This window comes from Poecile atricapillus, chromosome 12 (genome assembly GCF_030490865.1).
Source record: "Poecile atricapillus isolate bPoeAtr1 chromosome 12, bPoeAtr1.hap1, whole genome shotgun sequence".
In the NCBI taxonomy this organism is placed as follows: domain Eukaryota; kingdom Metazoa; phylum Chordata; class Aves; order Passeriformes; family Paridae; genus Poecile; species Poecile atricapillus.
Genome location: NC_081260.1, coordinates 5,144,975 through 5,169,793, shown reverse-complemented (window position 1 = coordinate 5,169,793; position 24,819 = coordinate 5,144,975). Strand labels below are relative to the sequence as shown.

Here is a 24,819-nt window from a genome sequence, read left to right as displayed (position 1 = left end):
CAGCAGGCTGATTCCCAGGCACTGCTGTGCACTTTGGTCAGTGCTGTCTAATTCCTCAGCCTGCTTTGTAATTATTTTCTACAAAAGTTTTACATGTTCTGCTGTTCCAGGGCAGAGTCACTGAGTTCTTTATTAAACCTGACACTGTGCCATGACAAGAACTACATTATTCTCATGGTCTCTGCTAAACCTAAGCCCAGCTGCATCAGAGGGAGAGGCAGAGCAAGTCCTTGTGTGGGCAAAGGGTAGGTGCAGGCTGCAGAAGAAATTGCCCCAGGAGCCAAAGATGACTCAGTGTGAAGACAGGAGCCAGCAGGTTGTGGATACTTGGGTCAGGGTGTGCTCCCAAGGCAGCAGACACAGCACATAGAAGCCATTTCATCAGGAATTGCAGGAAAGTGATGATGGATTTGTGTAAGGGGTGCCTCATAGGCAGTGGAGAGGCTGCCACAGAGTCATCTGAAAGGCAGAGGGGGTCTGTGACATTTGACTTTGGGCTGGATGGGTCTTTCTGGAACTGAAAGCACTGATTACAGAAAGCAAAGATTTCAGAGGAGCCAGCTCCATGCCCCTGCCTCTGCTCAGGTGATCCAGGCACATTCAAACAGCTGCTGTCCCTTCACAAGATGTCATCTAAGTCAGGATAGTAGCCATCAGCAAAGAAATATGGAAAACTGAGCTCTCCACTCACCAGAAAAATAAATATTGACACAGGGCATTGCTAGAGAGTCTGGATTCCTTCCATCATTTCCTGAAATCCCATAACAGCCATAAGTGTTTAATTTATGAATGCAAAGAAGGGATTTCTTTTCTTGCAACATTCTGTCTTGCCAATGCCCTGTGCTCCTTTTGCTAGCACTTGTCCTTGTGGTGATGTCCCCTCTCCAGTGCAATCCATAACCCTGTGCTGGAGGCCACGGGTCTGCTTGGAATTACCGAGTCCTTCATCCCGGCGCCTCGGAAAGAGCTTGTTTAATGCAAGTTCTGTAAAAGAGACTGATTTCCCTGAAACATGAGGCAGTTAAGAGGCTTTTATAAATCATCCATTTTCCATGCCACTGGCAATTTCAAAACTATCCTTCTGGATTAAATGAAACATGCTATTTTATACCAAATGGTCTGTTCATAGCTGGAGCCTTTCAGTTCTTATTTTGGTGATTAGGAAGCTGCTTCTAAACACAGAGGTTGCAAAGTTGAAAGCTTTTATTTTTGTTGGAAGATATCGCATCCCAATATTTTAACCAAGGTTTACAATGGATTGCTTGACAGAACCAATTTAGCACAAATGGCATGAATATATCAAATATATTTCAACCCAAAAGGATTTGGCCCATTTTTTATATTTAGCTCCATTAATGATCTTTGCCAACTGCTTTGCCATTTGCAGTGAAGTATTTCAGCAATGATGCTGCTGTTCCTTTATTTCCTCAGAAGCAGATTTTTACAGAAGGGCTTTTTAATTTCTGCATGCAGCTGCATATCTGTCATAGTCCAGGAACCCAGCTCAGGGGATTCTCATCTCTTTGAAATCTCTTATTCAGCATGGTGGCCCCTTTACAAGCTTGCATTCCCTCAGCTTTAGTGCTTTCATTGATCTTGCCCCCACAGAGCCGCTGTGGGGCTCGGGGAGCTGAGCAGGCCGTGGGAGGAGGAGGAAGTTCCTGAGCACACAGTGACTCCAGGAGTGACAAATCCCAAAAAATCTCATTCATCAGCAAACCCCACGAGTCAACTTCCAAATGCTGTTGCAGCAGGGAAGGCAGACAATGAAAGGGGGAACAATCCTGTGGCTTTTCTCGCTGCTGGGCTCAGGGGAGCTTTGCTGCTGACACCAGGGGCCTCCAAGGAGGGGTGGGCACAGGGACACAGGAGGGGCTGAGCCCAGCCAGCAGTGATGCAACTGGGCTTGACTCACTGCACAGAGCTTTGGCAGGGCTTGCTGGTGAGCCAGAGCTGGTCTGCTTTTGTTGATGTCTCCTGCCATGAGCTTGTCGTCACCTTATGATGGATTTTTTTATTTATTTTTTTTTTTTTTTGCAACTTAATCCCATTTACAGAACAGTTAATAATATGCAAATCACCTGCCTGTCCCTGCCCTGACCTCGGGGCCCTGAGGCTCTGTTCCAGCACACATGGCAGGGATTGTCCCTGCCTGTCCCACAGCTTGCTGGGACACTGCTCACAGCCACAGTCAGTGAGGTTGGGACCAGCCAAGCTCTGAGCCTGTGCAGAGCTCTGCTCTGGACCTCTGATGTCTCTCCCACCCATGGGCAGTTCCTCCCCTCAGCTTTGCTGGAATGGGCATGGATCCTCTCCAGCGTGCCCTCAGCTGGAGGATGCACCAGCACTGGCAGGAACAGAGCAGGGAGAGCAGGTGCCAGCACAGTGACACAAGGAGAGGAAGGGAAAAGCACCTGGAGTTCCTAGAGAGGACATGGCCAGAGCAGCTGGACCAGGGCACTGCTCAGCACAGAGCTGCACTCTCTGCTCCTTCCCGGGTGCTCCAGTGCTGCTGGATGTGTGCAGGATGTGCATTGTTGCAAATCCCAGCTATGCATATTTTCCAACCTAATTTTCTCAGGAATTGACCCAGTTCTAGAATTTGGAAACTGGCATTCTTCACTGTACTGGCAAATGTTTCTTATTTGTTTCAAACAATGTGTTCAGTGTGACCTTTTCTGCTTAAATAGCTTACACAATGGGAATATGTGAATGCTAAATTCTAATCTTGCATAACTCTGAAAGTAGGGCCATACATACCAGCAGTAAGGGACTTTTTTCCCCATCCTTTGCAGGAAGTAGGAAGGAAAAGTCAGCAGTGTGTAATTTCAGTGAAGGGACAGCCCACCCATGAGCCCCTTACCCCCAGAATTCACAGGGCTCTCAAGGTGACAGCGTTAGCACCACACATTTCTGCATGTCTGCCCACACGCACATGGAGAAACAGAGAAGACTCCTGGCAGCTGGGAAGGGGCCTGATTCTGCCTTTGCTGCTCCAAAGCATTCCCATTGGCAACAACTGAGAAGTGGTAACACATTCCTTCAGGCCTTAAATCATAGAGTGACACCCTAAGTCTCGTACAGGTGCTTGGAGGACACTTCCTAACAAGAAACCCTCCTTCAGTTCCTGGTGCCATTTCTCATGCCCTTTGTATGCCTGAACTCTTTCTCAATATGCCTAAATTTGGCCATGGGAAGAGTCAGCCTGAGCCACAGCCCGATGCTTGTCAGGGCATGAGCAGCACAGCCCTGCTCTTCCCGAAACATCCCCTTGTCCCTCCTGGAGGGGCTCTCTGCAGCCAGGCTCCTTCAGCTCACATGAGGCATCACGGCCATCAGTGACTCCTGCAGGACTGGCTGTGACCTTGGATGATCCTCAGCAGATCAGCAGGAGCCATCAGATGCTTTTTCAGCACGGTGTATTTGGGGACAGATTTCTCACCTGGGGTAAGCCAGGTGTGGTTGAAGCACCAGCCCCTTGCAGAATTCTCCAGGCTGGGGCAAGGGTTAGGGTTTGCAGGAAAAGAGGGATGAAGTGAAAGGTGAAGTTTTTACTCTTGAAAGCAAGGCTGTACAGAGTTCGTGGCTGAATGCCTGGCCACAGCAGAGGGGCAAGGAGAGGAATAATTCACTGTATTTCCTGCAGAGCCCCATGAGCCAGGACAGGCTGGACTTGTCCCAGAGGCAGCAGCGTGGGGGAAGGCTGTGCAGTGGGTCACACTGGGGGTGTGACACACACACACTGGGACACCCCACTGGAGCCACATGGGCTGAGACCCTGCGTGGAGCTGTGGGGCTGTGGGGCTGCCAGCTGCTGGGGACAGCTGAGCATCACCACCTCCAGCACACAACCTGCACTAATTTTGCCATTTAGTTTTCATCTTAATGAATCACTTCAATATTTCAAACACGCCTTTGACTCACTTGAACACATAACAGCAACAATTAACACCAGCACCTCATAAATCCCAGCAATGTTCCCTCTGGTGCTTAGTAAAGCCACTGACTGTGTGGCCAATGCAATGCAACATCTGATCCCTGGGGAGAACAGAGAGGAGTCTTCAAAAACACCACAAGATTTCTGTGAAATGCAAAGCTTTGAGCAATGAAGCTGCTGCCCCACACTCCAGAGATAGATGGGCTCCCACGCATTTAGAGCTCCAGGTAAGAGCACTTTGATGGTTTTAAACCTCTCTATGGAAGCATTTGTTTATTTTTACTTGCCTTGTGAAATCATATGACTATATTCAAATAACTGTACTGGAAATGGAAAGAAGCTTTCTGCACTAACATGCACACGCAGTCCTTGAATGCTGCTGCTCACCAGCTCTGAGTTAGAGCTGCTGCTTCTCCCACTCTGTAAAGCAGCTCTTCTTGTCACTGCATCCTCAGAACTTTCTGAAACAGACTCACTGCCTACAGCCAGGTTTGTACTGACACTAGTTTTATCCTGGTTTTGATAAGTTAAAGAAGTAATTCCCATGATTTCTTCTGCCTACACATTCTCGCTTCACAATGAAACAGAAAGATTACTGCTAGTGCTGTAATAATAATACTTATATAATAACTATACTTATGCGATGGATTTATGTGATGTAATAGTTACAATTATGGGATGGGCTGGGGGGATTTGTTATTAATTTAAATTGAAGATTTGCTGTTAAAATCATTGTGTATTTTTAGTTGCTGCTATGTGTGGCCAGCTCGAATTTCTGGTTTATTTTAAACACATACAGATACCCTGGCCAGCAGCACCTGCCTCCTCCTCTGGCTCCCCTGAGCCACTTCTTGCAGTGATGGAGGGTTTTTGTTGGCTCCAGTCCTCAGATTCCTAAAGATCCCTCTGATTTCAAGTTCTGTCGCTTAGCAGAGCCCCAGTTTCACATTGCTGCATGGTAGCTGTGGATGCTGAGGAGGAAGCAGCTGTGCCAGGGTCTGACCTGGGATTTCACCTGCTTGAGCCAGGCTTGTGTGGGTTGAGTGTGGGTTAAGTGTGTGGGTATAAAGTGAGTTCATTTTCTGAGTAGATCTCAGTGATAAATTGCATGCTCACATTGAGGTTGCCAAGTTCTCACTCAAGTGGAGCTCAAGCTCAAGCCTCAAGGTTTCAGGAAAATTAATGTCTATATCTATACCTACTTATATAGCTTGATCTGTATCTATATCTAATCTATATCTCTCTCTTAATCCTCCAGCTCTATCTAATCTATACCCACACCTGTATCTATATGAAGAGAATTAAAACCCTGTCAGAATCCACGTGCTTGCTGGCATAGGGAAGCTTGCCGAGCTGGGCTGTCTGTAGGCAGTAATTTGTACCCACCTTTAGCATGAAATCTGAAGGAAGGAGCAGCACCCTCCCTGGAAACTGCTTCTCTCCCTCTCAGTCCCCATCTTCCCTCCAGCAGATTTGCACAGGAATAGAAATTTGTCCCCTTCAAATATTGCCATGACAACTAAGAAGGATTCTCACAAGCATTCCTGCCATTCCTACCAAGGCCTGAAACAGCAAAGGCAAAAGGTGGGGATAGTTGTATAAGATGTGTCTCTTTATTGGATAAGGCAAGGCTCAGGCATTCTGTTTTCATTCTTTTTAAATGAAAAATATCATTGGTCCAAGGCACTTCCTGTGGCAGGGCTTGAATCACTTCCACAGAAGACGTGAGACAGCGGGCTGGTGATTGGAGTACTGACACACTTCTGGAGAGTGTACTCAGCTGGCCAGAAACTATTTCAAATGAAGTTGCACTTGGCCATCACCAAAAGTCTGAAAGAGAAGTCCTCTGGGAAATGATTAATCAGCCCTGGTAAACAAGTAAAGCCAGGCTTATTGTCAGTGCTGAGGCTGCCGAGGGAATAGCAGGGCCCCAGGGCCGTGCTGAGCTTTGGACTGTGCTGTGTCTCCTCAGCCCCTCACACCCGTGCCGCAGGACCGCTCTCCTCACCAGCCCTGACCTCATGGCTCCCTGGAGGCTGCCCCTGCTCGCCATGGCTCTGCTGTGGGGCTGGCTCCTGGCCCCCTGCTCCCACACCACAGGTAAAGCCCAGCGTGCTCTCGTGTCGCTGCTTCGTGTTCACTTGGGCCCTTTGGGGGTTTGTCCTTCAGCCAGAGCTTTTCTTCTCTGTGTGTGCATTGCTGTGTGAGTGGCTGGTTTATAAACCTGCAAACCATTGTCTAAAGATGTGATGTGTTTAGTGGCTGTTTTTCTGAGTGAATTTGAAAGGAGAGGAGACTGCCTTTGGTGCACAGCAAATATATTTGTTTGATAGAGAGTTATCAAATATAAACACTGCTCATAAATGCTTCTGAGCATGGTCCCAGACAGACAGACTGTGCTAGGGGTAAGAAACACAAGGCTTATTTGTACTTGGAGAGTAATGCTTCTAAGAGAATACTGCTGTGCAAGCTATCATTCATGGCAGTGGCACTTCAAGCACCCTTTGCTTCAAGCCCTCGAGCACCTCTTTGCTGCACTGCACCTGCTCCTTTGGCACCTGGCACTTTGCACCCAGAGAGATGGTGAGCAGCTCTGGCCCGCCCTGATGGAAGCAGAGCATGGTGCAGAGGTGAGAACCTGCCCAGGGTTCTCAGCTGAGGTGAGACTGCCTGTCCTGCCAGCCAGCACACACAGAAAGCTGCTGGCAAAGCCCCTGCTGGTGCTGCTGCCTTTGAAACGGGCTCCGAAAAACCAAAAGTGCCACCTCCACCCCTCTGAGCAGCACAGGGGAGTGCAGACATAGAGGGGGGACATAAGGGGGGACACCTGGCTGCCTGCTGGTTTTCCACTGGCAAAGTGGAAAGTTGCAAAGCCCACCTGCTGCAGAGGGCATGGGGTGGACAGAGGGGGTGGTGGCAGCTGGGGACAAGCAGGGTTTGTCACCAAAGCAGTGATGGTGGTGGCAGCGTGCCTGGGAGCCAGGAGGGGTGGCTGTGAGGGCTGTGGCTGTCTCACAGCCAGCTCAGCATTACCTGACTCACCACCACAAACATCAGGGGCAGAAGCTGTTAGTTTGGCTTTTTCCAAGAAACATCCAGGAGCAGCTTCCTTCAAGGCTGCATGATGAAATAAAGTGAAATTTCCAGTCCTGTATGTTCTGTTTCTAGTTCTGTGTGAGTGATGTGAGTGAGACTGGGAATGTATTATTCTGAAAATCAGAAACTGCAAGAGGCAGTGCTGGCATTTCAAAAACAATCAAATCCTAGAATGAAAGCGACATCCCAAAGAGAAGTTTTTCTCTTCCCTCTGAAATCCAGTCAAAATTTATTTTGCAAGAATTGCTGTTTACAATTACAACTGTTTTAAAAAATATTGCTGTTTTGCTCAAGCTCACAATGTAAATAAATTTCAGAGCATTCTCCTATCCAGTCAGAAATTCCAGTTCTGACCAATCTAATCCTCTCTTGACAGCTGATCATGACAAAGGCTAGCAACTTTTTCTTCCTTGTTTGCACTTCTGTGAGGCTCAGCATTTATACACTGAGGAGGAGCCTCCCAAGCACTTGGTTCAGTATCATCCTAAATACATGTCCTAGTTCACCATCTACTGCAGTAAAAAATCTCCCATGGAGCTTCATGTATTGGCAAAAGTGGGATTTTCAAACTGATGCCTGGAGTGTGTTTTATTTGGGAAAATTTCTGTAGAAAAAACAAATCCCCCAGCAATGTACCCTGCAAACTTTCCAGGGAGCACATTAAATCTGTATTTATGTCACCATCTTCCACTGAAAAATATCCTATGGTTTGCTTTCACAATGGATTTATTAAAAGAATAAAAGAAAAAAATGCTGTAAATCATGATGAAGACATGAAAAAAGTGTTAGAGAAGCCAGTGATCTGGAGGCCAGATTCAAAGGGAGAATGGTGGTAATTCTGGACTGACACTGCCAGGACATGGGCTCCAAATTCCTGTGAAATAAAGTATATCGTGCAATGAGTATGTAGAAACCAAATGGATAATCTCACTTCTAGACAGTGTAAAAAAATAACCTTAGATGTTGGCAAAAACTGGCTTTGTTTCAGCTAATAAAACTGAGCAGCCAAACAGTTTTTTCATGTGAATGACAAATCCATATAGAGCTGGACCTTTAGGACATGTCTTAGTATGGAATTCATCCATACTTTCTTATTTATTGACATATATCAGCACCTTAAAATACCTTTATAAAAGCCAGATCAACTGTAAAGGCACATTTTTGTATAGCTGATGGATGTCTAAAATAAGAATTATTCTGATTCTCTGCTTTTTGCCTTTTTGTTTTGCCCTGTTTTGTTTTATTTTTTTTTCCTAAATACTTCTAACATGAAAGGAATATTTAAAGCAATATTTGTGATGTGTGTCTGTTATGGTAAAGGAATATAAATCCTCCTGACAGCTTTGATCTGTCATCCTGTGTAGGTGTTTGTGCTGAACACAATGTTTGCAGAGGTAAGCGTCCTGAAAGTTGGTAAATATCAGGGGGTGAAGGTGAGCAAACATAGGACATGAAAGGTCATTCCAAGATAGCAGTTTTGCTTAAAACATCTTGGAAAAGAGTGTCAGAAAGTGGCATTCTGTGTGCCTTTTCAATGATCCTTGAGTGCTTTCTCTGAGCACCAGCAAAAGCTGTTTTTGGGGGTGGGCAGGAGCAGAGCTCGTGTGTGTTTGTTGAGAGCAAGGCATTAAAGCATGAAACACTTCACATCCAGCAGCTGCATTTCAACAAATCATATGGACAAGTTTCATCGCTGCTTTGGTTTGTTTCCTTCACTCTGACACTGTTTTACCCTCTGCTTTGTTTTTTAAAGTGGTCGCTCCCCCACGAGACCTGCGGATCTCTGACCCCGGACTCCTGGGCTCTCTCGATGTCGAGTGGAAGCCTCCGCCCCACGAGCAAACCTTCAACGAGTGCACAGTAAAATACAAGTTTGAATATCGCAACACTGGAGATAGAGACTGGAAGGTAGGGCAAAGCATGAATTAATCCTCCCAAACCAGAGCTATTGCTCTGCCTTTACTTCCTGCACAGATTTATGTTTGCAGTTCAAGGAGGAGTGGAACCGAAGCCATTCCAGTTTTCCATTAAAAACCAGACTGTTTCAGTGGTTTGAACTGGAATGTGTTCTGAAATGTAACAGCAGCAGCAGCCAGGGAAGGGGTTCATTCTGTCACAGGGCTTTTGCTTTTGGGTGTTTGCTGCCCAAAATAATTCAACAACATTCCTCATTGTAAAAGAAAAAAAAATTACATTTTTCTAAAGCATCTTTAAGGGGCCTGAACTGAAACAAGAGATCCTTAGGGATGCAGAGTGGTAAACAAATAAAAGTTAAATTTCATTAATTATCCTAACACTCTAAAATTCCCTCTGTCCAGAATTGTGTTCCTGATTACCATTTGCTTCTCTCTTTTAGATATGGTTGACTCTAACTTGGGTCTTTGATAAAATTGTCAGTCATCTCTCACTGATGTGTAGCAGGGTGGTAGCAGGCACAGCACAGGAAGGGTTGTTGGAATGTATTTTGTGCATGCTTAGAAGATGAAAGCTGCTGCAGGGTTAGGAAGGTAAATGGAGTGGGGAGAGGAGAAACACAGCAGTGGGAGCTGTTTGGTTGGCACAAAGTACTGAGGAACACATGAAAAATATGCTGAGGATGTCCCTCAACAACCAAAAATACAGATTAAAATCCTGAAAGAAAAAGGGATTTTTTTGCACATTCCTAAGGCAGGAGAGCTAGAGGGATTGCCAGCTCAAGAGAGCAGGAGCAGAGAGGAGCAATCAGTCAGGCTGGCAGTGCTGTGCAGCCCAGCTCACCTGCTGCACATACAAAGCTGGGGCTGCCAGGCTGTGCTCAGCCCCCACAGAAATGAGGTTCAGCCCAGCCATCCCATAGGAGCCTGCAGAGGGGGAAAACCCAGTTTCAGCTACAGATTGTGATTGCAAGGGCAAAGGGAACATCTTGGACCTGATGTTGGTCATGACACACCTCACAATCTCAGTTGTGCAGATTCCTCCAGGATGATTTTAACTGCAATTTCAAAGAAAAACATAAGCAGTTTCAAAAACCACACCAGAATTCCTGAAATCACGAGTAACAAAAGTTTTTCATATGAGGCAGATGTACAGACTAGAGCAAAATCACCTCTGACATCTTGCCAAAATCCTGACCTCAGTTAAGGTCATGAAGAACAGTCAGGCTGAGGAGAATCCTTTGGACATCAGCAGAAGCAAACATCATTGATATCTGTTAGAAATAGCTGGCTCAACACAGCTCTGTCACCTGGGGAGTGCTGAGGCCAGCCTGACTGTGGGCTGTGCCATTGCTGCTCCCACTGCACCACACGGATGCATTTTATGGCACAGATGCATTTTATGGCACATTACCTCTGTCCTACATGGGCTAACACAGCACTGTCTCATCATTTGTTGTAAACTTTGTCAACTTCATTTTCCTTGCATAAAGTGAAGGGGAGTAAGTCTGAGGAAAAAAAAAATAAATAAAAACCTTTGAAGGGGGTGCTCAGAAAGTCCCCCCAAAGGCCAAGGTGCACAGCAGTGGGTGAGACCACGCTGCAGTGCCTGGATGCTGGTCCACCCTTTCAGGGGGTGCTTGTGCTTCCCACAGCAACCAGCCTTACAAGACTCATTGTTCCATTTCTGATTATTTAAAAAAATGCCTTTTATGTGGATTTGTGGTGGAATCCTCCTCAGGTCATCCTCAGAGCTCCTTGCTGCTGGGGCTCCCGTTAATCAGCCTGCTGTGCCTTGTCCTTGCTGTGTCCTGTGGGGTGAAGGGACTCACAGCCAGCAAGGCTGGGCACAGAAGGTGTAAATTAATGCTGGAGGAGCACTGGGCAAGTGAAGCAGGACAGAAATATAAAGAGACAATAGAGCACACCAACGAGACTATTTGCAGCTGGAGCGAGAGCAAGGGTAACTAATTCTGCAGCCCACTTAGTGACAGAAGAGGTGCTTAAAAAGTCTGTCTTTCAACCAGGTTATTTTTACTAGGAAGCTAAAATTCAGAGTTGGATTTGACCTCAGCAGGACTGCTGAAGTGAGGCTGCAGACACTGCTCAAAGGAGGGTGTACAGATGATGTGGAGGTGCAGAGTGACTGGATCTATGCAACCTTTCAGATCCCACCACAAGGTCAGGAGCAGTCTGGGGTACCTGGTGCAGTTCTGTGCTTTGCATGAGCCTGTTGCATGAAGCAGTGCTGGCTTGGGGGTTCCTGGTTGGATAAGTTATTGCAGGGCTTGCTGATGTTTAAGACACTGGAGCAGCTCTGCCATCAAAGGCTGTGGTTGGGGTTGCTGGATAACTGGGGCTTGTGTCCCTCTGCCCATGTCCAAGCTCTGCTCAGCTGCCCTGCCAAGAGCTCCACTGCTGAATGAAAAGGTCAGTTAAGCATCTTTCTGCTCTAGGATGGACTGGCTTTTATGAGAAAAAGAGCACTTGGCAGAAAAACTAATAATGCTGACTGGCTGTCTTTTCTTTTCTTTTCCTTTCTTTTTCATTTCTTTTTCCTTTCTTTTCCCTTTCTTTTCCTTTCTTTTCATTTTCTATCTTTCAATTGCAGCACATGGCTATTCAGAGGCATAAATCTGTATTTTTGCTGCGTCTTACTGGTGCACTGTTAAATAGTGGTTATTTCCTTCTCATTTGACAGGAAAACTTGAATCAGAGGTCCAGAATTTCCACTGCATCTATCATGACTGGGAATACCTGAAGTGCACCTGGGAGCCAGGTCTCCTCACACCTCATGGTGTACATTATGGGCTGTATTATTGGTATGTAACAGCAAAATAGGAAAACATCCAGGCAGCAATCAAGTGAACCAGTCAGAGTACAAAAATGCCACAGTAAATATGCTTTTATAGCTGGCAATGCTATTGTCCAATTCACCCAGAATGAGCCAAAATAATATCCCAAGCAACACATGGCTTCTAGCAAGAAAACACCTAATGCTTTCTTACTTTCTTAAAAATCAGGCCCATGCTGATCTTTGCCAGGAAATGTCTTCTCACTTCCTCCCTTCTCTTTACTCATCCCCAGGAGATGTTCTCTGCATGTTGTCTGCCATAAAGACGGGTTTGTTTTTATTTTCTTTCTGAACACATCTGGATAGTTCTGGCTGCACATTTCCTATGATCACAGTGCATATATCTCAACTGGACAGGATTTAGCATGAGGCTACCAAGCTCAGTGAACCCTAGACACAGAATGGAGCTTCTCAGCAACTCAGAGTTTTAGTGTTCAAATATATTTTCATAGCCTCAGCACATCTCATACAAGCAAACATTCTGCCACAAGGTAATAATAATACATATTTTTCACCTGTTTCTTTTAAACTGGTGCCTAAATTCTGTTTTTCAGGATAAACATAGCTAGAATTAGTGGTTTGGGACAAATTAAATAAAATATTTGTGCTTCAGCTGCCATGATGTTATGGAAAGGATGACTTAGACTGGGTTTTGTGCCACTGGGCTGTGTGGAGAAAAGCATAGCCACATTTTAAAGAGGTTCCATGTAGTTTTTGGAAATAGTCTTCAAAGAGAAACACCAGCTCAAAATCATTTTGCTAAGTGCAAAGATCTGCTTGAAGGAAACCATGGAAATGCATGATTCATGCCAAAATAGAAAACAAACACCAAAAAAAAAATCCAACCTTGATTTAATTGCCTGCAATAAAACCAGGCGTTTGGATCTGGGTCCCATTTTATCACAAGATTGGGTGGACACCACAGCATCCTTTGATCCCTGTGAGCAAATTTTTATAGTACTAGAACATGAAGTTTTTCCCCCAAACATAATGTGCTGTGTAGGGAGACTTTTATTAGGTCTGGAGCACAGGGGCCAAATTCAGCCGTGCCTTGAGGGCACAAAGCAGCAGAAGCCTTAAAAGGTAGCATGAAACACCAGTCAGTATTTCCCCCAAGCTCAGCTTTGGGGAGTGGCCCCCAAAGGCAGAAGGGACAGGGTTAGGGTTGCACATTAAGAGCAAACAGCAAACCCCTTCCTAGCTCCCATCCTGCGTTTCCATGTGCCCATGGAGAGCCATGGGAACTACCTGCAGTCAGCCAGAGCAGCTCAGCAGCACTCAGTACATCCATGGCACATGTCACCTGCCTAAAAACTGCCTAAAAACACTTTGTTTTGGTTTGGGAGGGGACCTTTCTGCAACTCCAGTCTCCATGGCTGATGGTGCAGGAAGGGCCCTGGGGAGCAGGACTGTCCCCATGAGTAGAGACCAGACCTTTCCCCAGCTCCAGTCACACAGTGGCACCTCTTGTGCTCCAGGAATGGGCTTGGGGAGAGCCTGGAATGGCCTTAAAACCAACCTGAGAAGCTGTCTGTACGTGTTAATTGTTTTTTTTTATCTTCTCCACACTTTTTCCATAGCAGGAGTCCAGGTGACTGATCCACAGCACTGTACTTTGGACAAAGGCTGGGATATGGGCGATACTTGAGCCTTCAGTCCAATCTTATAAAAAATGTCCTGCTGAGTAGTGATTTTCTTTGGTTACTTTTTCTGTTTCCCTTCCCACCGCTAGGTATGAGGGGCTGGAGCACGCGGTGCAGTGCGATCACTACATCCAGGAGCACGGCGTAAACGTGGGCTGCGTGCTGCAAAACCTCAGCCAGGCAGAATACCAGGATCTGAACGTTTGTGTCAATGGTTCAGCAGCAGCCACCCTGCTACGGCCACTCTACACCACCCTTCGTCTTCACAACCTCGGTAATGATGGCAGGGAAGCAACAGGGGACCCTGGTGGCCACCACACGCCCCAGGCCCACGTCCTGCACAGGGGTCTCAATTAAATGCCTTTCCCCTGGGAAGGGGCTGTGGAATGTGCCAAGCAGGATTTCAGTTTCCAGCAGTGTTTGCAGGCAAGCAACAGCACCCAGCACAACCCTGGAGGGTCAGGGGGTGCTGCTGGACAACCTGGGACATAAATGGCCTGCTGGGCATGTGGCAGAGCAGCTATGGGGTTTTTTGGCTCTAGCAGCATAGACCACAGAGATTTCTTCATTTACTCCTGCTGGAATTGAAACTGCTTGCACTCCTTGCAACTCAGGAGAGATCTCTGGGCTTTGCTGTTCAAACCAAGCCTGAGGTCTGGGGTGAGCTGAGTGCGAGGTGTGATGGGGTCTGTCAGAGCAGAGATGGAGTTCAAGCCCATTAGAGATGGGGAAAGGGAGTAAAAAGCATGGCATGATGTGTAAACATTACATGCACTCGGTGTTTATTACGGGCACTCACCGTGCTGGTGCATTTGCCTACGAGCCAGGACAAATAGCCCACTTGTCCAGCTAAGCCACTGGGCTAATGAGCAGGATTTCTGAATTCAATTAGTGCTGTCATGTGCTTCCTGTGCGGCTCTGAGCATCGGCCATGAAGCAGGGCCTTTTGTGGGCTGCAGGATTGTGGGTTAGCAGAGCTGGGGGTGTCACTGCAGCGCTCAACCCAGCCCAGGGCAAGGACCCGCCGTGGTGCCAGGGCAGAATGAACATCCCACCCTGCGGGCTCGCTGACATCTCGCTCCTCCATCGCGGCTGGACGCCAGGCTCGGGGGAAAAAGGGACGGGGCTGACCGAGAGCAGCTGAAGCCTTTCCACCAGGAGCTGTCCGAGCGCACCTCCTGAGCTTCTCTCTTTGTTCTCCCCTCGCAGCAAAGCCCTCAGCCCCGGAGCAGCTGGTGGTGTCCGTGTCGGCAGCCGAGGAGCTCCTGGTGGCCTGGAGCCCCCCGGGCGGGCGGATGCCGCCGCACTGCCTCGAGTACGAGGTGCAGGTGGCAGAAGATGCGGGGGAAGCCGCGGCCGCCTGGGCGGTAGGGACAGCACCCGGGGAGGGTCGGGGAGGGTCGGGAAGGGTCGGGAAGGGTCGGGAAGGGTCGGGGAAGGGTCGGGAAGGGTCGGGAGCCCTGGCCGGGGGCACAGGCTGCAGCAGGGCTGGGATCCCCGGGCACGGGCCCGCCGCTGGACGGCGCGGAGCGGCTGCGGCTCCTCCTTAACCCCCCTGACCTCCAGCCGCAGCTCCCTGCTCTGGCAGGACAGAGCCCAGCAGTAGCCTCCAGGAGAGCATTTCTTCAGATCTCCTGCCTGTTATGGCAGAAAACTGCCATCGAGGAAATTTAAGGGTCGCTGTGTTTGTTTCCCCTGAATAGGGTGGCATAACTTGAACCAATGGAACTATAATTCTAATCTTTCAAAGGAGTGGCCTGGGTCAAAACATATCTTTTATGTGTGGTGTTTTTTTCCTAGTATATTATCCAGGTGCAGTTTGGAGGCAAAAAAACCAAAAAGGACTAATTAATCATAGGGGACATCTCTTTTTTAATTGCCATGTTCCACTCATGAGTTTTCTTAGGTAATTAAAAGAAAGATTCCAGAAATTAACAGGCATAAACTGCAACATACATGATGACACCTCCAGAAGGTATTTTCAGTAGATTTGTCTTCATAGACATGTTATTTGCATTAGCTTGTACAAAACTATTGTGAAATCATTTAAAACTGCCAAAGATAATCCAAAGGTTTACAGAGCCTGGACAGTGGCAGCAACATCAGGCTACACCAAACAGATCCTGTTGGTGGCACGTAATTCCTTGATATTTCTTCTTTCTGTTCTGTTTCTCAGTTTGTGTCGACTCAAATGGAAACTGCTTTAACAATTTCCAGAGCAAATCAAAGCCACGTTTCATGTGTTCGTGTCAGGGGCAGAACAAACATTTTTGTGCTGACCAAGGCTTTTGGAGTGAATGGACGCAGGATTGTTTCTCTGGTATGGAACTCAAAGAAAATGGTGTTTCTTTTATAACCTTTCTAAAACCTGTTTGGGTGCAAGTGCTGCCCTGTGTTTGGCTGCCCTGGGGATCTGCTGGTGTCCAGCACTGGAGGTGGCTGCTGGCTTCATTCACCTTCAACCTGCTCCAGCACAGCTGTTCCTGCAGCTTTGCATCTCCAGTGCACTTAGCAGGCGAGCCCCAAAATATTCCTGCTTCTGCAGCAGCACCTTTCCCTGCTGCACGGGAACAGCTGGCACGGAGCAGTGACTGCTGAGCAAGAGAGGGCACGGGGTACTTGCAGTGTCTCCACAGGGCATCCTCCTGGCTCTCCTGCACCACAGATGAGCTCCTTTGAGCCCTGCAGGCTCTCCTGGGCTGTCCTGGTGTGCACTGGCTCTGCTGCAAGGTGCAGAAGGCAGGGGAGAGGCACATGCCTGTATGTGCTGGAGATGTAATACCCTGGAGGATGATGTGACCCCACCCAGTAACATATACCTGTAACAAATAAACAAATAAAAACATGTAGGGTAATGTGGACAAGATGAGTTTGCATCTGAGCCCAAGCTTTGTAGGTGGTAATTTAATCTGTCCTAACATTCTCGTTTCCTGCCATTTATCTTCGCAGTGTCCACAAAAGAGGACAAGAAGCTATTTATCCTCATTCCAGTCATCCTGACTTTGTCAGTTAGCCTCATAATATTTATGTTGATTGGCCAGTACAAGAAAAGGTAAGCACCAAGGTAGCCTGTCCAAGCAATGTGCTTTTTTGTTGATGTCTATAACTATTTATAACTACAGTTGTAACTGAAACATCTCATTAGATGTCCAAGGGCCAAATATTAATAGGTGCTTTAAGATTGGACACCAAACAATAGTTCATTTTCAGTAAACAACCTTCCTGAGTGTGTCTGTTTCTGATATGAAATACCCCTACAGCAACCCATGAACTCACTGCAGAGACTCAAATACTGCTCATAAGAGCTCAGACTGCTTCTGTTAAATGCAGCAGTTACTTGCATGCACAGCAGCATAAATAAAGCTATTACCATGCCCCAAACCACTTGAGAGCACAGATTTGTCCTAGCTGTGTTAAAGCAGCGCCATTTTAATGGGATAAATCCTCATTCCTTTGGCACTCACATCCCAGCTGTTTACATTCATGTCAGTGATGGCACGAGGGGAAAGCAGATGAGTGGATGAATTTGTCTGGTTTTAGTGATGATAATTTCTTCAGGTGTAAGGGGTCACTTGGAGAGAACTGATCCCCCACAACTGACACCTGCTTTCTTTTCCTGATGGCTACGTAGCATAAGCAAGCAGGAAGCTTTTCTAACATGCTTTTTAAGGCATCACTCATGAGGGAGAACTGGCTCTAGAAATACCCTGGTGTGGTCCCCAGAGATGAGCTGACACCTGTTTGGCAGTCGAATGCACGGAGTCCCAAACACACACTCCTTCATCTTTGCTTTTCACCCACCTTCCAAATGTTTTGATTTGTGAAATTCGAACAAAACATAGATGCTAGTAGAGAAATCTGTGGAAAGCAAATGCTTCCTGCATTGCTACTGAGATGTGGCAATGTCTGACAGGGATGCTGGAGCATGTCCTCAGCCCTCTCGTCGCTGGGAGTAACAGTCTGTGTCCCTTTCAGATCCCCAGCAGGAAAGCCATTGCATGCATCTGTGGGATGCTAACTCTGCCTGTGCCTGCTGCACTGCTTGTGTTTGGTGGCTGCTCATGGAACACCATCCCAAACACAGCCAAGGAGCCCTGAGCTTACTGCAGCCCAGATGGGCCTTCCCTGCCTGCTGCCACTTGTGGAGGCAGGTGCTGCAATCCCAGTCCTCAACGGGCTTAGGAAAACTGGAGGGGCTTAAACTGACTGCAGGAAAACCAGAAGAGATCCAAACTGACTCTGAAGCAAGGTGTTTCTGGTAACAGGACAAGGGAGAAAAAAGAGGCAGTGGAAACTTTCATGAATAAAGATAACCACGTTGTTCTGTGAGCTTGTTTGGTTTTTTTTCTTTTGTAAGGACTCCAGGAATCTGTCAGCAGGACACACACAGTGAAGGGCAGCACCTCACACACAGTGTGTGTGCATGCAAACACTTCTATCCAGCCCCTGTGCCCCACCTTGCTCTCACCAAATCCCCCCTGATCCCAAATGCTCAGCCTGCTGAGAGCATCTAAATGCTGAACAGGAGCTACCTGAGCTATCTATTTCATCAGCTGATATGTCTTACCTGTTGAAAAGCTCAGGTGGAGAAGCCTTGAGAGAAACTTTTGCTATAAAGAGGCCTGACCACAGCGACTGCAAAGGACAGATGATTCAGAGGGGAAGTGAGGGTCACTCCAGCAAATGTGACATGGGAATTTCTCTAGGAAGTAGACATTGGCACCAGAATTCAACCTGATGTTCCTCAACACCATGTGTAGTCAAGTGAGGAAATTGCTGACTAATTTTTTAGGAATCATTCTTTATGATGATGATAGAAAAAAAATTTAAAAGTGTCACTGGCTGAGTTATTCTTTGCCAAGCCCATTCTGGGTTCTTTAGCTTGAAGAACTAACCAAGGAAAACACAGGGGTTTAGTGTGGTTTCATTTCATCACAACAATCCTGAAAATGAGTTTTCTTGAAGGAGTATTTATTCAAAGTGGGAATTTCTAATGAACACTGGAAGCTCAGAGAGAAAATCTAGTTTGTGTCAATCAGCTATGTAAAGAGCCATACTAATCCAATCAGAAATAATGCAGCAAGTGCTGTCTCACACATCCAACTGCAAAATTGTTCAATCACTATCAGCTGCTTCCACTGCTAAATGGGCAACAGCCCAATGTCATTTGGGGAGGAACCTAAGAAAGAAAGAACCAGGAAAAAAATGGTCAATGCACAGAATGAAGCAGAAAAGAAGTTTCATGGTTGTTGTAATTCTGCTGAGATGCAGCCACTGCCTCTACTGTCTCCTGGGTAGCCACCATGGGATGGCTTTACTTTGAAAAATACCCGTGAGCATGCACTGGGCATGGATTTTCAGGCCTCTGATGTTCTGCCAGACTCTCCAACAGTTAAAATGTCTACTAAAAACACGGGAGTGCATTGTGAATGTCCCCAAGAGAAAAAGTAGGGCAGGCTGTTGTACCTCCACAGCTAGAACTCACCCCGAAAAAGATCAGAGCTATTTCAGTAACCACAAAATATAAAAGTTAGGCTGAAGCCTGCCTAGAAACCTGCCTAGTAACAGAGTGATAAATTAAGTACATCTACTTATGGTATCTGTACACTGCAGCTTTACAGGAGCATTTAGGTGAGGAAAGCTGGGCTTGGCCCCTGTGCAGGGCTCCCTGCTCCCCAAACTCCTCCCTGCACAGGGTCCTCAGTGCAGCAGCAGCAGAACACCTGCTTTCTCACAGTATCACATCTGAAGCATTTGCAAAATTCAGCCCTAATAGATGGCCACTCGCCTTCCTAACATCCTGAACCTCACTAGAATTTCCCTAGGTTTTTTTTTATCCCATGTTTTTAGAATTACATCAATGTATTTCTTTCACACAGTAGTCTCATTAGAGTGTTTTAATTCATTTTCTGTAGTCCATAATTAATATTTTTAGTAAAGCACTTTTAAAATCCCTCCTCTGCTCTTATTGTTCCCAGCTCATGTCTGGGTTCCACGTATTTTTACCAACTAAGCTCCACATGTTTGGTGAGACATGTCTTTGTCTTTGCATACCCATGAGTTTAGAGCCTTCTTTCTGTCTTTCACTGATAAAGTCTTAGAGCCATTTGTTGAAGAATAAATCAAACTTTTCCTACACAGCTTTTTTTCTCTCTAGAGAATGTCAATACTTGTCACACATACAAAAGCATGATCCAGTGCATGCTGCAGGGAAATGCAAAATCCATTTAGTCTGTCATATTCTAACTGCTTTTGGGAAGCAGCAAAACAGGGAAGATGAGAGCCAAGGTCCCTGAACTCAAAAATCACCCTTCTTCTCTCATTGAGGTATATTTTCAAGCTGCCAGCAAGAGAATAATTTGAAAAACATATCCATCCTCATATTTTTTAAATTTTTCTGAGTGGCCTCTCAGTACAAGTGCTTCAACCACTATAACTTGCCAGTGGCTGCAAGACACAAAGCAAGGCTGGCATCTTGGAACATAGGAATTTCCACCTGAATATGAGGAGGAACTTCACTGCGAGGGAGAGCGAGCACTGGAACAGGCTGTCCAGAGATGTTGTGGAGTCTCCTCTGGAGATATTCAAAGGCTGTCTGGACACAATCCTGACTAAAGCGCCCTTGGGGACCCTGCTTGAGAGGGGTTTGAACAGGATGAGCTCCAGTGCTCCCTTCCAGACTTAGCCACTCTGTGATCCCTCAGGAACTCTTTACTCCTCGTGCTCTTGAGGAAATGAAAAGGTGGGTGTTGTATCTCACCAGCTGAGGCATCTCTGCTGAAATTTTCCATCTTGTGCAGGCGCTAGAAATCCCACGGCCACTGGGTGTCAGCATCTGTGCTTGGATGCAGAGGACGTGGAAAGCAGGTGCAGCATCGGTGCCGCCAGAATTTGGTATTTAGTGTATGAAAATTAAATAGAGGGGATAATATCTCTGTCACATTAAGAAAGAGAAGTCTTGTTCTTTCTGTACTGTGAAGCAGAGACGTGTCACAGCTTTGCTCCATCATCATCTCTGGTGAGACTGAGGAGTAACATCACCTTGTGCCTCTTGGCACCATGACCACGGCCCAGTGCTGCTACACTGCCCAGAGCTGTCTCCCCCAGGGCATGTGCCAGCCAAAACCAGCCCCTGCCACTGCCCTCCCCCACGAGCAGCCACAGGAAGATCCCATCAGCCCTGACTGGAGGTTTGACTGTGCCCTGCTGTGTCCCTGCCTCGCTCTGGCACCAGATCCTGCACGCTGGGCCCCCGTGGATCTCAGCACCCATCCCCCAGGCAGTGCCCAGCTCTTGGAAGGACAGCACAGCCCTTCTGGCTGCAGCTTCTAGATGTCAAGGCTTTGGGTCTGCAGTAGCTAATGATATAATCCGAAATCCAAAGAGCTTCACAGGCCATGGCAGGTCTGCAGCTCACTGCCTTGTGTGGCACTTGCGCATTTGAGAGCATTGTCAAGCTCTTTATTTCTGTGTAGAAGCTAAATTTTCTCAGGAGGGTCTCTGGTTTTCACAGCTTCAAGGCAAGCAAATACAGCTGATGCATGTGCTTGACAGAACAATTTGAGGCAACATATTGTGGCTGAGCTGTCTGAACAGCTGAAATGGCTCTGCAAACTGTCTGTGTCAAGATACCCTTCCCAGAGTACAGAGAGATAAAACAACCAGCTGAAAAATGACAGACACCACAAGGCTTAGCCCAAAATCGAGGATTCATGTCCCTGCCATCCTGGGCTGCTTGCCTCCTATGTGGATCTGCATCCAGACACAACACAGGACTGCTACATTCAGGAAATTAAATGCCATTTCAGCAAGTCTCACAACATCAGACACATTAAAAAAAAAAAAAAAAAAAAAGGGAAAGTAATTTAAAAATACTAAACATGGCTTTAATATTTCCTTTCTCGATGGGTCTGCCCAGGAAACAATGTTAGTGTTTAAGTGGGTCTCAGTCCAGGGAGAACTGAGTGTGGGTGCTTCCTTGAGCTGGGAGGCTGGGTGAGCACCTGGCAGTGCTGCTGTGGTCCCCATGGTGCAGGCACTCATCTCAGACACCTGGACAGCCTGCACAGCACCTCTGACTTCTCTGAGATGTCAAATGAGGTTGCATTGCCCAGCCTTTGATGGGAAGTGCGAAAGGTTCCTGCAGCAGCAGTGAGGGGATTTGTGCCATGGCCATCAGCGATCATCCACAAGTGATGAGTTTTGTTTCCTGCCTGGGAAGCTGTGAATGGAGGTGACAAAGGCATGAACCTTTGGTGTGCTTGGATGTCCCACCTCGCCAAAGCACCAGCAACCCGCAGGAGTTATTTTCATTTGGGAAAAAAAAGTACTTAATATCATGGGGTTTTTTTACAAACCAAGGGACACCTTCCTTTGATGTTATCTAGATATCATAGTGAATTAAAAACAAAGGGTGGCAGAATACCCTTCACTGGAATTCATGCAGTAATGGAGAAAACATGCATAGCAAACAAGCATGCAGAGCCTGATCTTCCTGGGCATTAGAACCTCCCTGCAAGGCTGCTCCTGGCCATGCCACCCACCCGACATGGGTGGGTCACCCAGGCACGGGTACCTGTAACACAAGAAACAGCAAACAGATGCCAACAGTGTGTTAAACCACCCAGAGCAACAGCTGTCCTGAGGAGACACAAACTTCAGCAGCACACACAGATGTAAAGCTGCTCTAAATTTTAACAAATGCAGGCATTGGTCTAACATGTAGGTGAGAGTAACATGACATGGCTACAGAAAATTTACACAGAAGGAAACAGAGACAGAAGACACAGGATCCCATCCTGTCTCTAGGTACCCAAACATCCTTTGGATACTCACAGGTCTGACTACAGAGCCAGGGCTGCCCTGGGAGCTTGAGAGAATCACTGTTCCACCAAGAGGTCCCCACCTGATGCATGAGACCCAGAGGCTCTTGCCTTTTATCTGATGATGTTCCAGCTCTTAACTGTTGAAATGGAAATACATCCCAACCTTCAGGGCTCTCATATTGATCTTGGCTGGTAGCTGCCCAGAACTTTGTGCCCATGATGCCAATTTCTTTAGAAACCCTCACACTGAGAAGACAATAACCTTGTTGCCTGCAAGGTTCAGTAAAGTTCACTTTTAACAACAGAGAGCTTAAAAGGCCAACAGCACAATTTACTTAACTGAAGAAAAAGCATGAAGTTCCTGGCTGCAGCAATGAAGAGAAGTGTTTTTAAAAAAGTCAGGCAGTGCAAGCACAAAGCAGGCTCAGCCCTGAAAACTTCTCACCAGCGTTTGCTCAACCACACCAGCTGAAGGCAGCCCAAAAGGACATTACCTCAATGTTGTTGCTCTCCTGAGCAGACAATCTCCAGTAACAGTGAATGGCAGTGAAAATGCTGTTGTATAACACAAAGGACTCTTACGTGCCTGCATGCAGCCAGGCTTGTGCTAGCCAGGCTGGCTGATTCTGGATGCTCCTGAGAACGCAAGTGAAATATTGCTTCATAGAATTTGGGGCTGGCTCAGGGCTGGGAACACGCAGCCTTTGCCATGCCTTGACTTCATGTTATCCTGCGTGTGGGAGATGCACTGACTTGGCATGGCCTCTCCTGCCTTCCTCCAAAATTGTAGCATTTTTCATGGCTTTGCTAGGACTTGGAAGGACCGTAGCCCAAAAATAGTGTTCTCTCTTCGGGATGTTTGTTCCTCCCACACTTTGGGACGTGTCTCTGGGGTGGTGCTGCTGTACAGATGGCTGGCTTGGTGCCTGAGCTCTGCCAAACCAGAGGCTGAGGACAAATGGGCCGACCTGGGCCCTCCTGCTGCACCTATGGGATAGATTCCTGTGTGAAGGCAAGAGCTGAGCCCTCAATAAGCATTTCAGTTGCTGTTACCGCTGCCTCATCAGGAAGTGCAGTCCCAGACCTTGAAGACCCCAACTGTTAGAAACCTGCTTTAATTCCTACATTATTTCCACCTTTTCTGTATATCTGTTCCCTCCTCTAGCTTAAATAGCTCCTCTCTCTCCTTAGTCAGAACAAGCACTCCCTGATATACTGATGGGGAGTTTTGCCACCCATTTTTGTCTGCTAGGTGGAAAAAGCCAAGGTTTCTGCTCTCTTCTCATAAAGGGCCCTGCCTGGCCATGTGTCCCCACATCATGCTGCCACCAGGGCTGTTGCTCAGGCCAAACACACAGTCCCATCCATTCTCTAAAACAAAAGTGTCAGCTGCCTACATACCATCAGGGAATCATGTTCATTTACCCTCAGGGAGCAAAGATCTGCCAAAGGAAATCCCCCAGTTCTGAGCATGGTCTGCTGCATCCCTGTATGGCTGTGCTGCACAGGCAGTAATTCATCCCTGCACTTTGCTAAATGCTATCATGGGACAGCAGATCCGAGCACTTTCCTCTTCAGGTCACCTAGAGAAGGTACAAGAGAGAGCAAATGCTCACTTAAGGGTTATCCTGTCTGTGCTCCAGCCTTGTGGCTGTGCTGGAAAAAGAAAAGGTGGGGAGTCCCCTCTTAGCTGAGGGGCCAGACCTTGCCATGGGTGAGTCACTGTGACCTGTGGATCTTCTCTGGAGACATTGTGGGACATGAACTCCTGGTGCCTGTAGGAGAGGGGCCCCCAACAGAGCTGAGATCTCTGCTGGGCTGTTGCACTTACCTGTTGCTTTGAGCAGTGTCATGATCTTTGGGAAGCACAGGCTCCACAGGAGATGCACTGAAATCTTCCTCCCCAAATGTCACAGAAGATCTGTTCTAGCTGTCAGTCAGGAAAAAGATTAAAATCTTCAGTGTCTTTGATGAGCATCCATCACTGACACCCACCTGTCCTTCTGCAAGAGGAGACATCAACATCAGGAGCACACACAGATGGGAAGCTGCTCTAAATTTTAACAAATGTAACCAGGCAGTTACATTTGTAACAAGAACTAGTTTACAGATTTTTTTTGTGTGTGTATCAGAAATTTAAATCACTCAAAATGCCACAATTAGATCCTATTAAAAATATACATTAGATAATCCAACTGTATTTTAATTAAACATTAAATTATCCAATTCAAGCACAGGAAAATTCAGAACAGTGGATTTAACATGCCCCTGTGTGGTTCTGCATGATTCATTTTTCAAGTCACCTAAGTGTTGGTACCCACTGGAGTCACAAAGCAGCTACCATTGTCCCAGGAAACTGCTGGGAAAATTGCATTTATCTGCTAGGAGATCCTTTGGTTTTTGAGAAAGCAGAACATAAGACAACATTAATGAGATGTAATACAGAAGAAGGATTGCTCCAGAGTCTCAATTTTCCACAATAATGTCACCCATTGCCTGCTGTGAGCACTCGAAAATTCTCTTGTCACCACCCCAGAGCCACCAGAGTTAT

At 46.9% G+C, this 24,819-nt stretch overlaps 2 protein-coding genes across 5 annotated transcripts in view; one reads left to right on the top strand and one right to left on the bottom strand.

Moving 5' to 3' along the window:
• LOC131583622 (5-hydroxytryptamine receptor 2A-like) overlaps nt 1–24,819 on the bottom strand; it is a 170,218-nt gene that overhangs the window by 5,509 nt on the left and 139,890 nt on the right. The window contains exons 7-8 of one of the 4 annotated variants that reach the window (XM_058847945.1): nt 22,279–24,271; nt 18,433–20,278 (exon numbers count right to left, since the gene is read on the bottom strand). The gene's annotated coding sequence lies outside the window, so the exon portion shown is untranslated. Of the gene's footprint in view, nt 1–18,432; nt 20,279–20,737; nt 24,272–24,819 lie in introns of those variants that run through there. The other 3 variants (XM_058847946.1, XM_058847944.1, XM_058847943.1) reach the window with 3 other exon arrangements.
• Nucleotides 5,888–17,789, top strand: IL13RA2 (interleukin 13 receptor subunit alpha 2). The gene is given in 10 exon segments (XM_058847949.1): nt 5,888–6,037; nt 8,787–8,941; nt 10,974–11,127; nt 11,648–11,768; nt 13,533–13,717; nt 14,653–14,810; nt 15,620–15,707; nt 15,710–15,763; nt 16,393–16,495; nt 17,419–17,789. Coding segments are annotated over 10 exon segments (1,140 nt in total). The 5' UTR covers nt 5,888–5,958; the 3' UTR covers nt 17,462–17,789.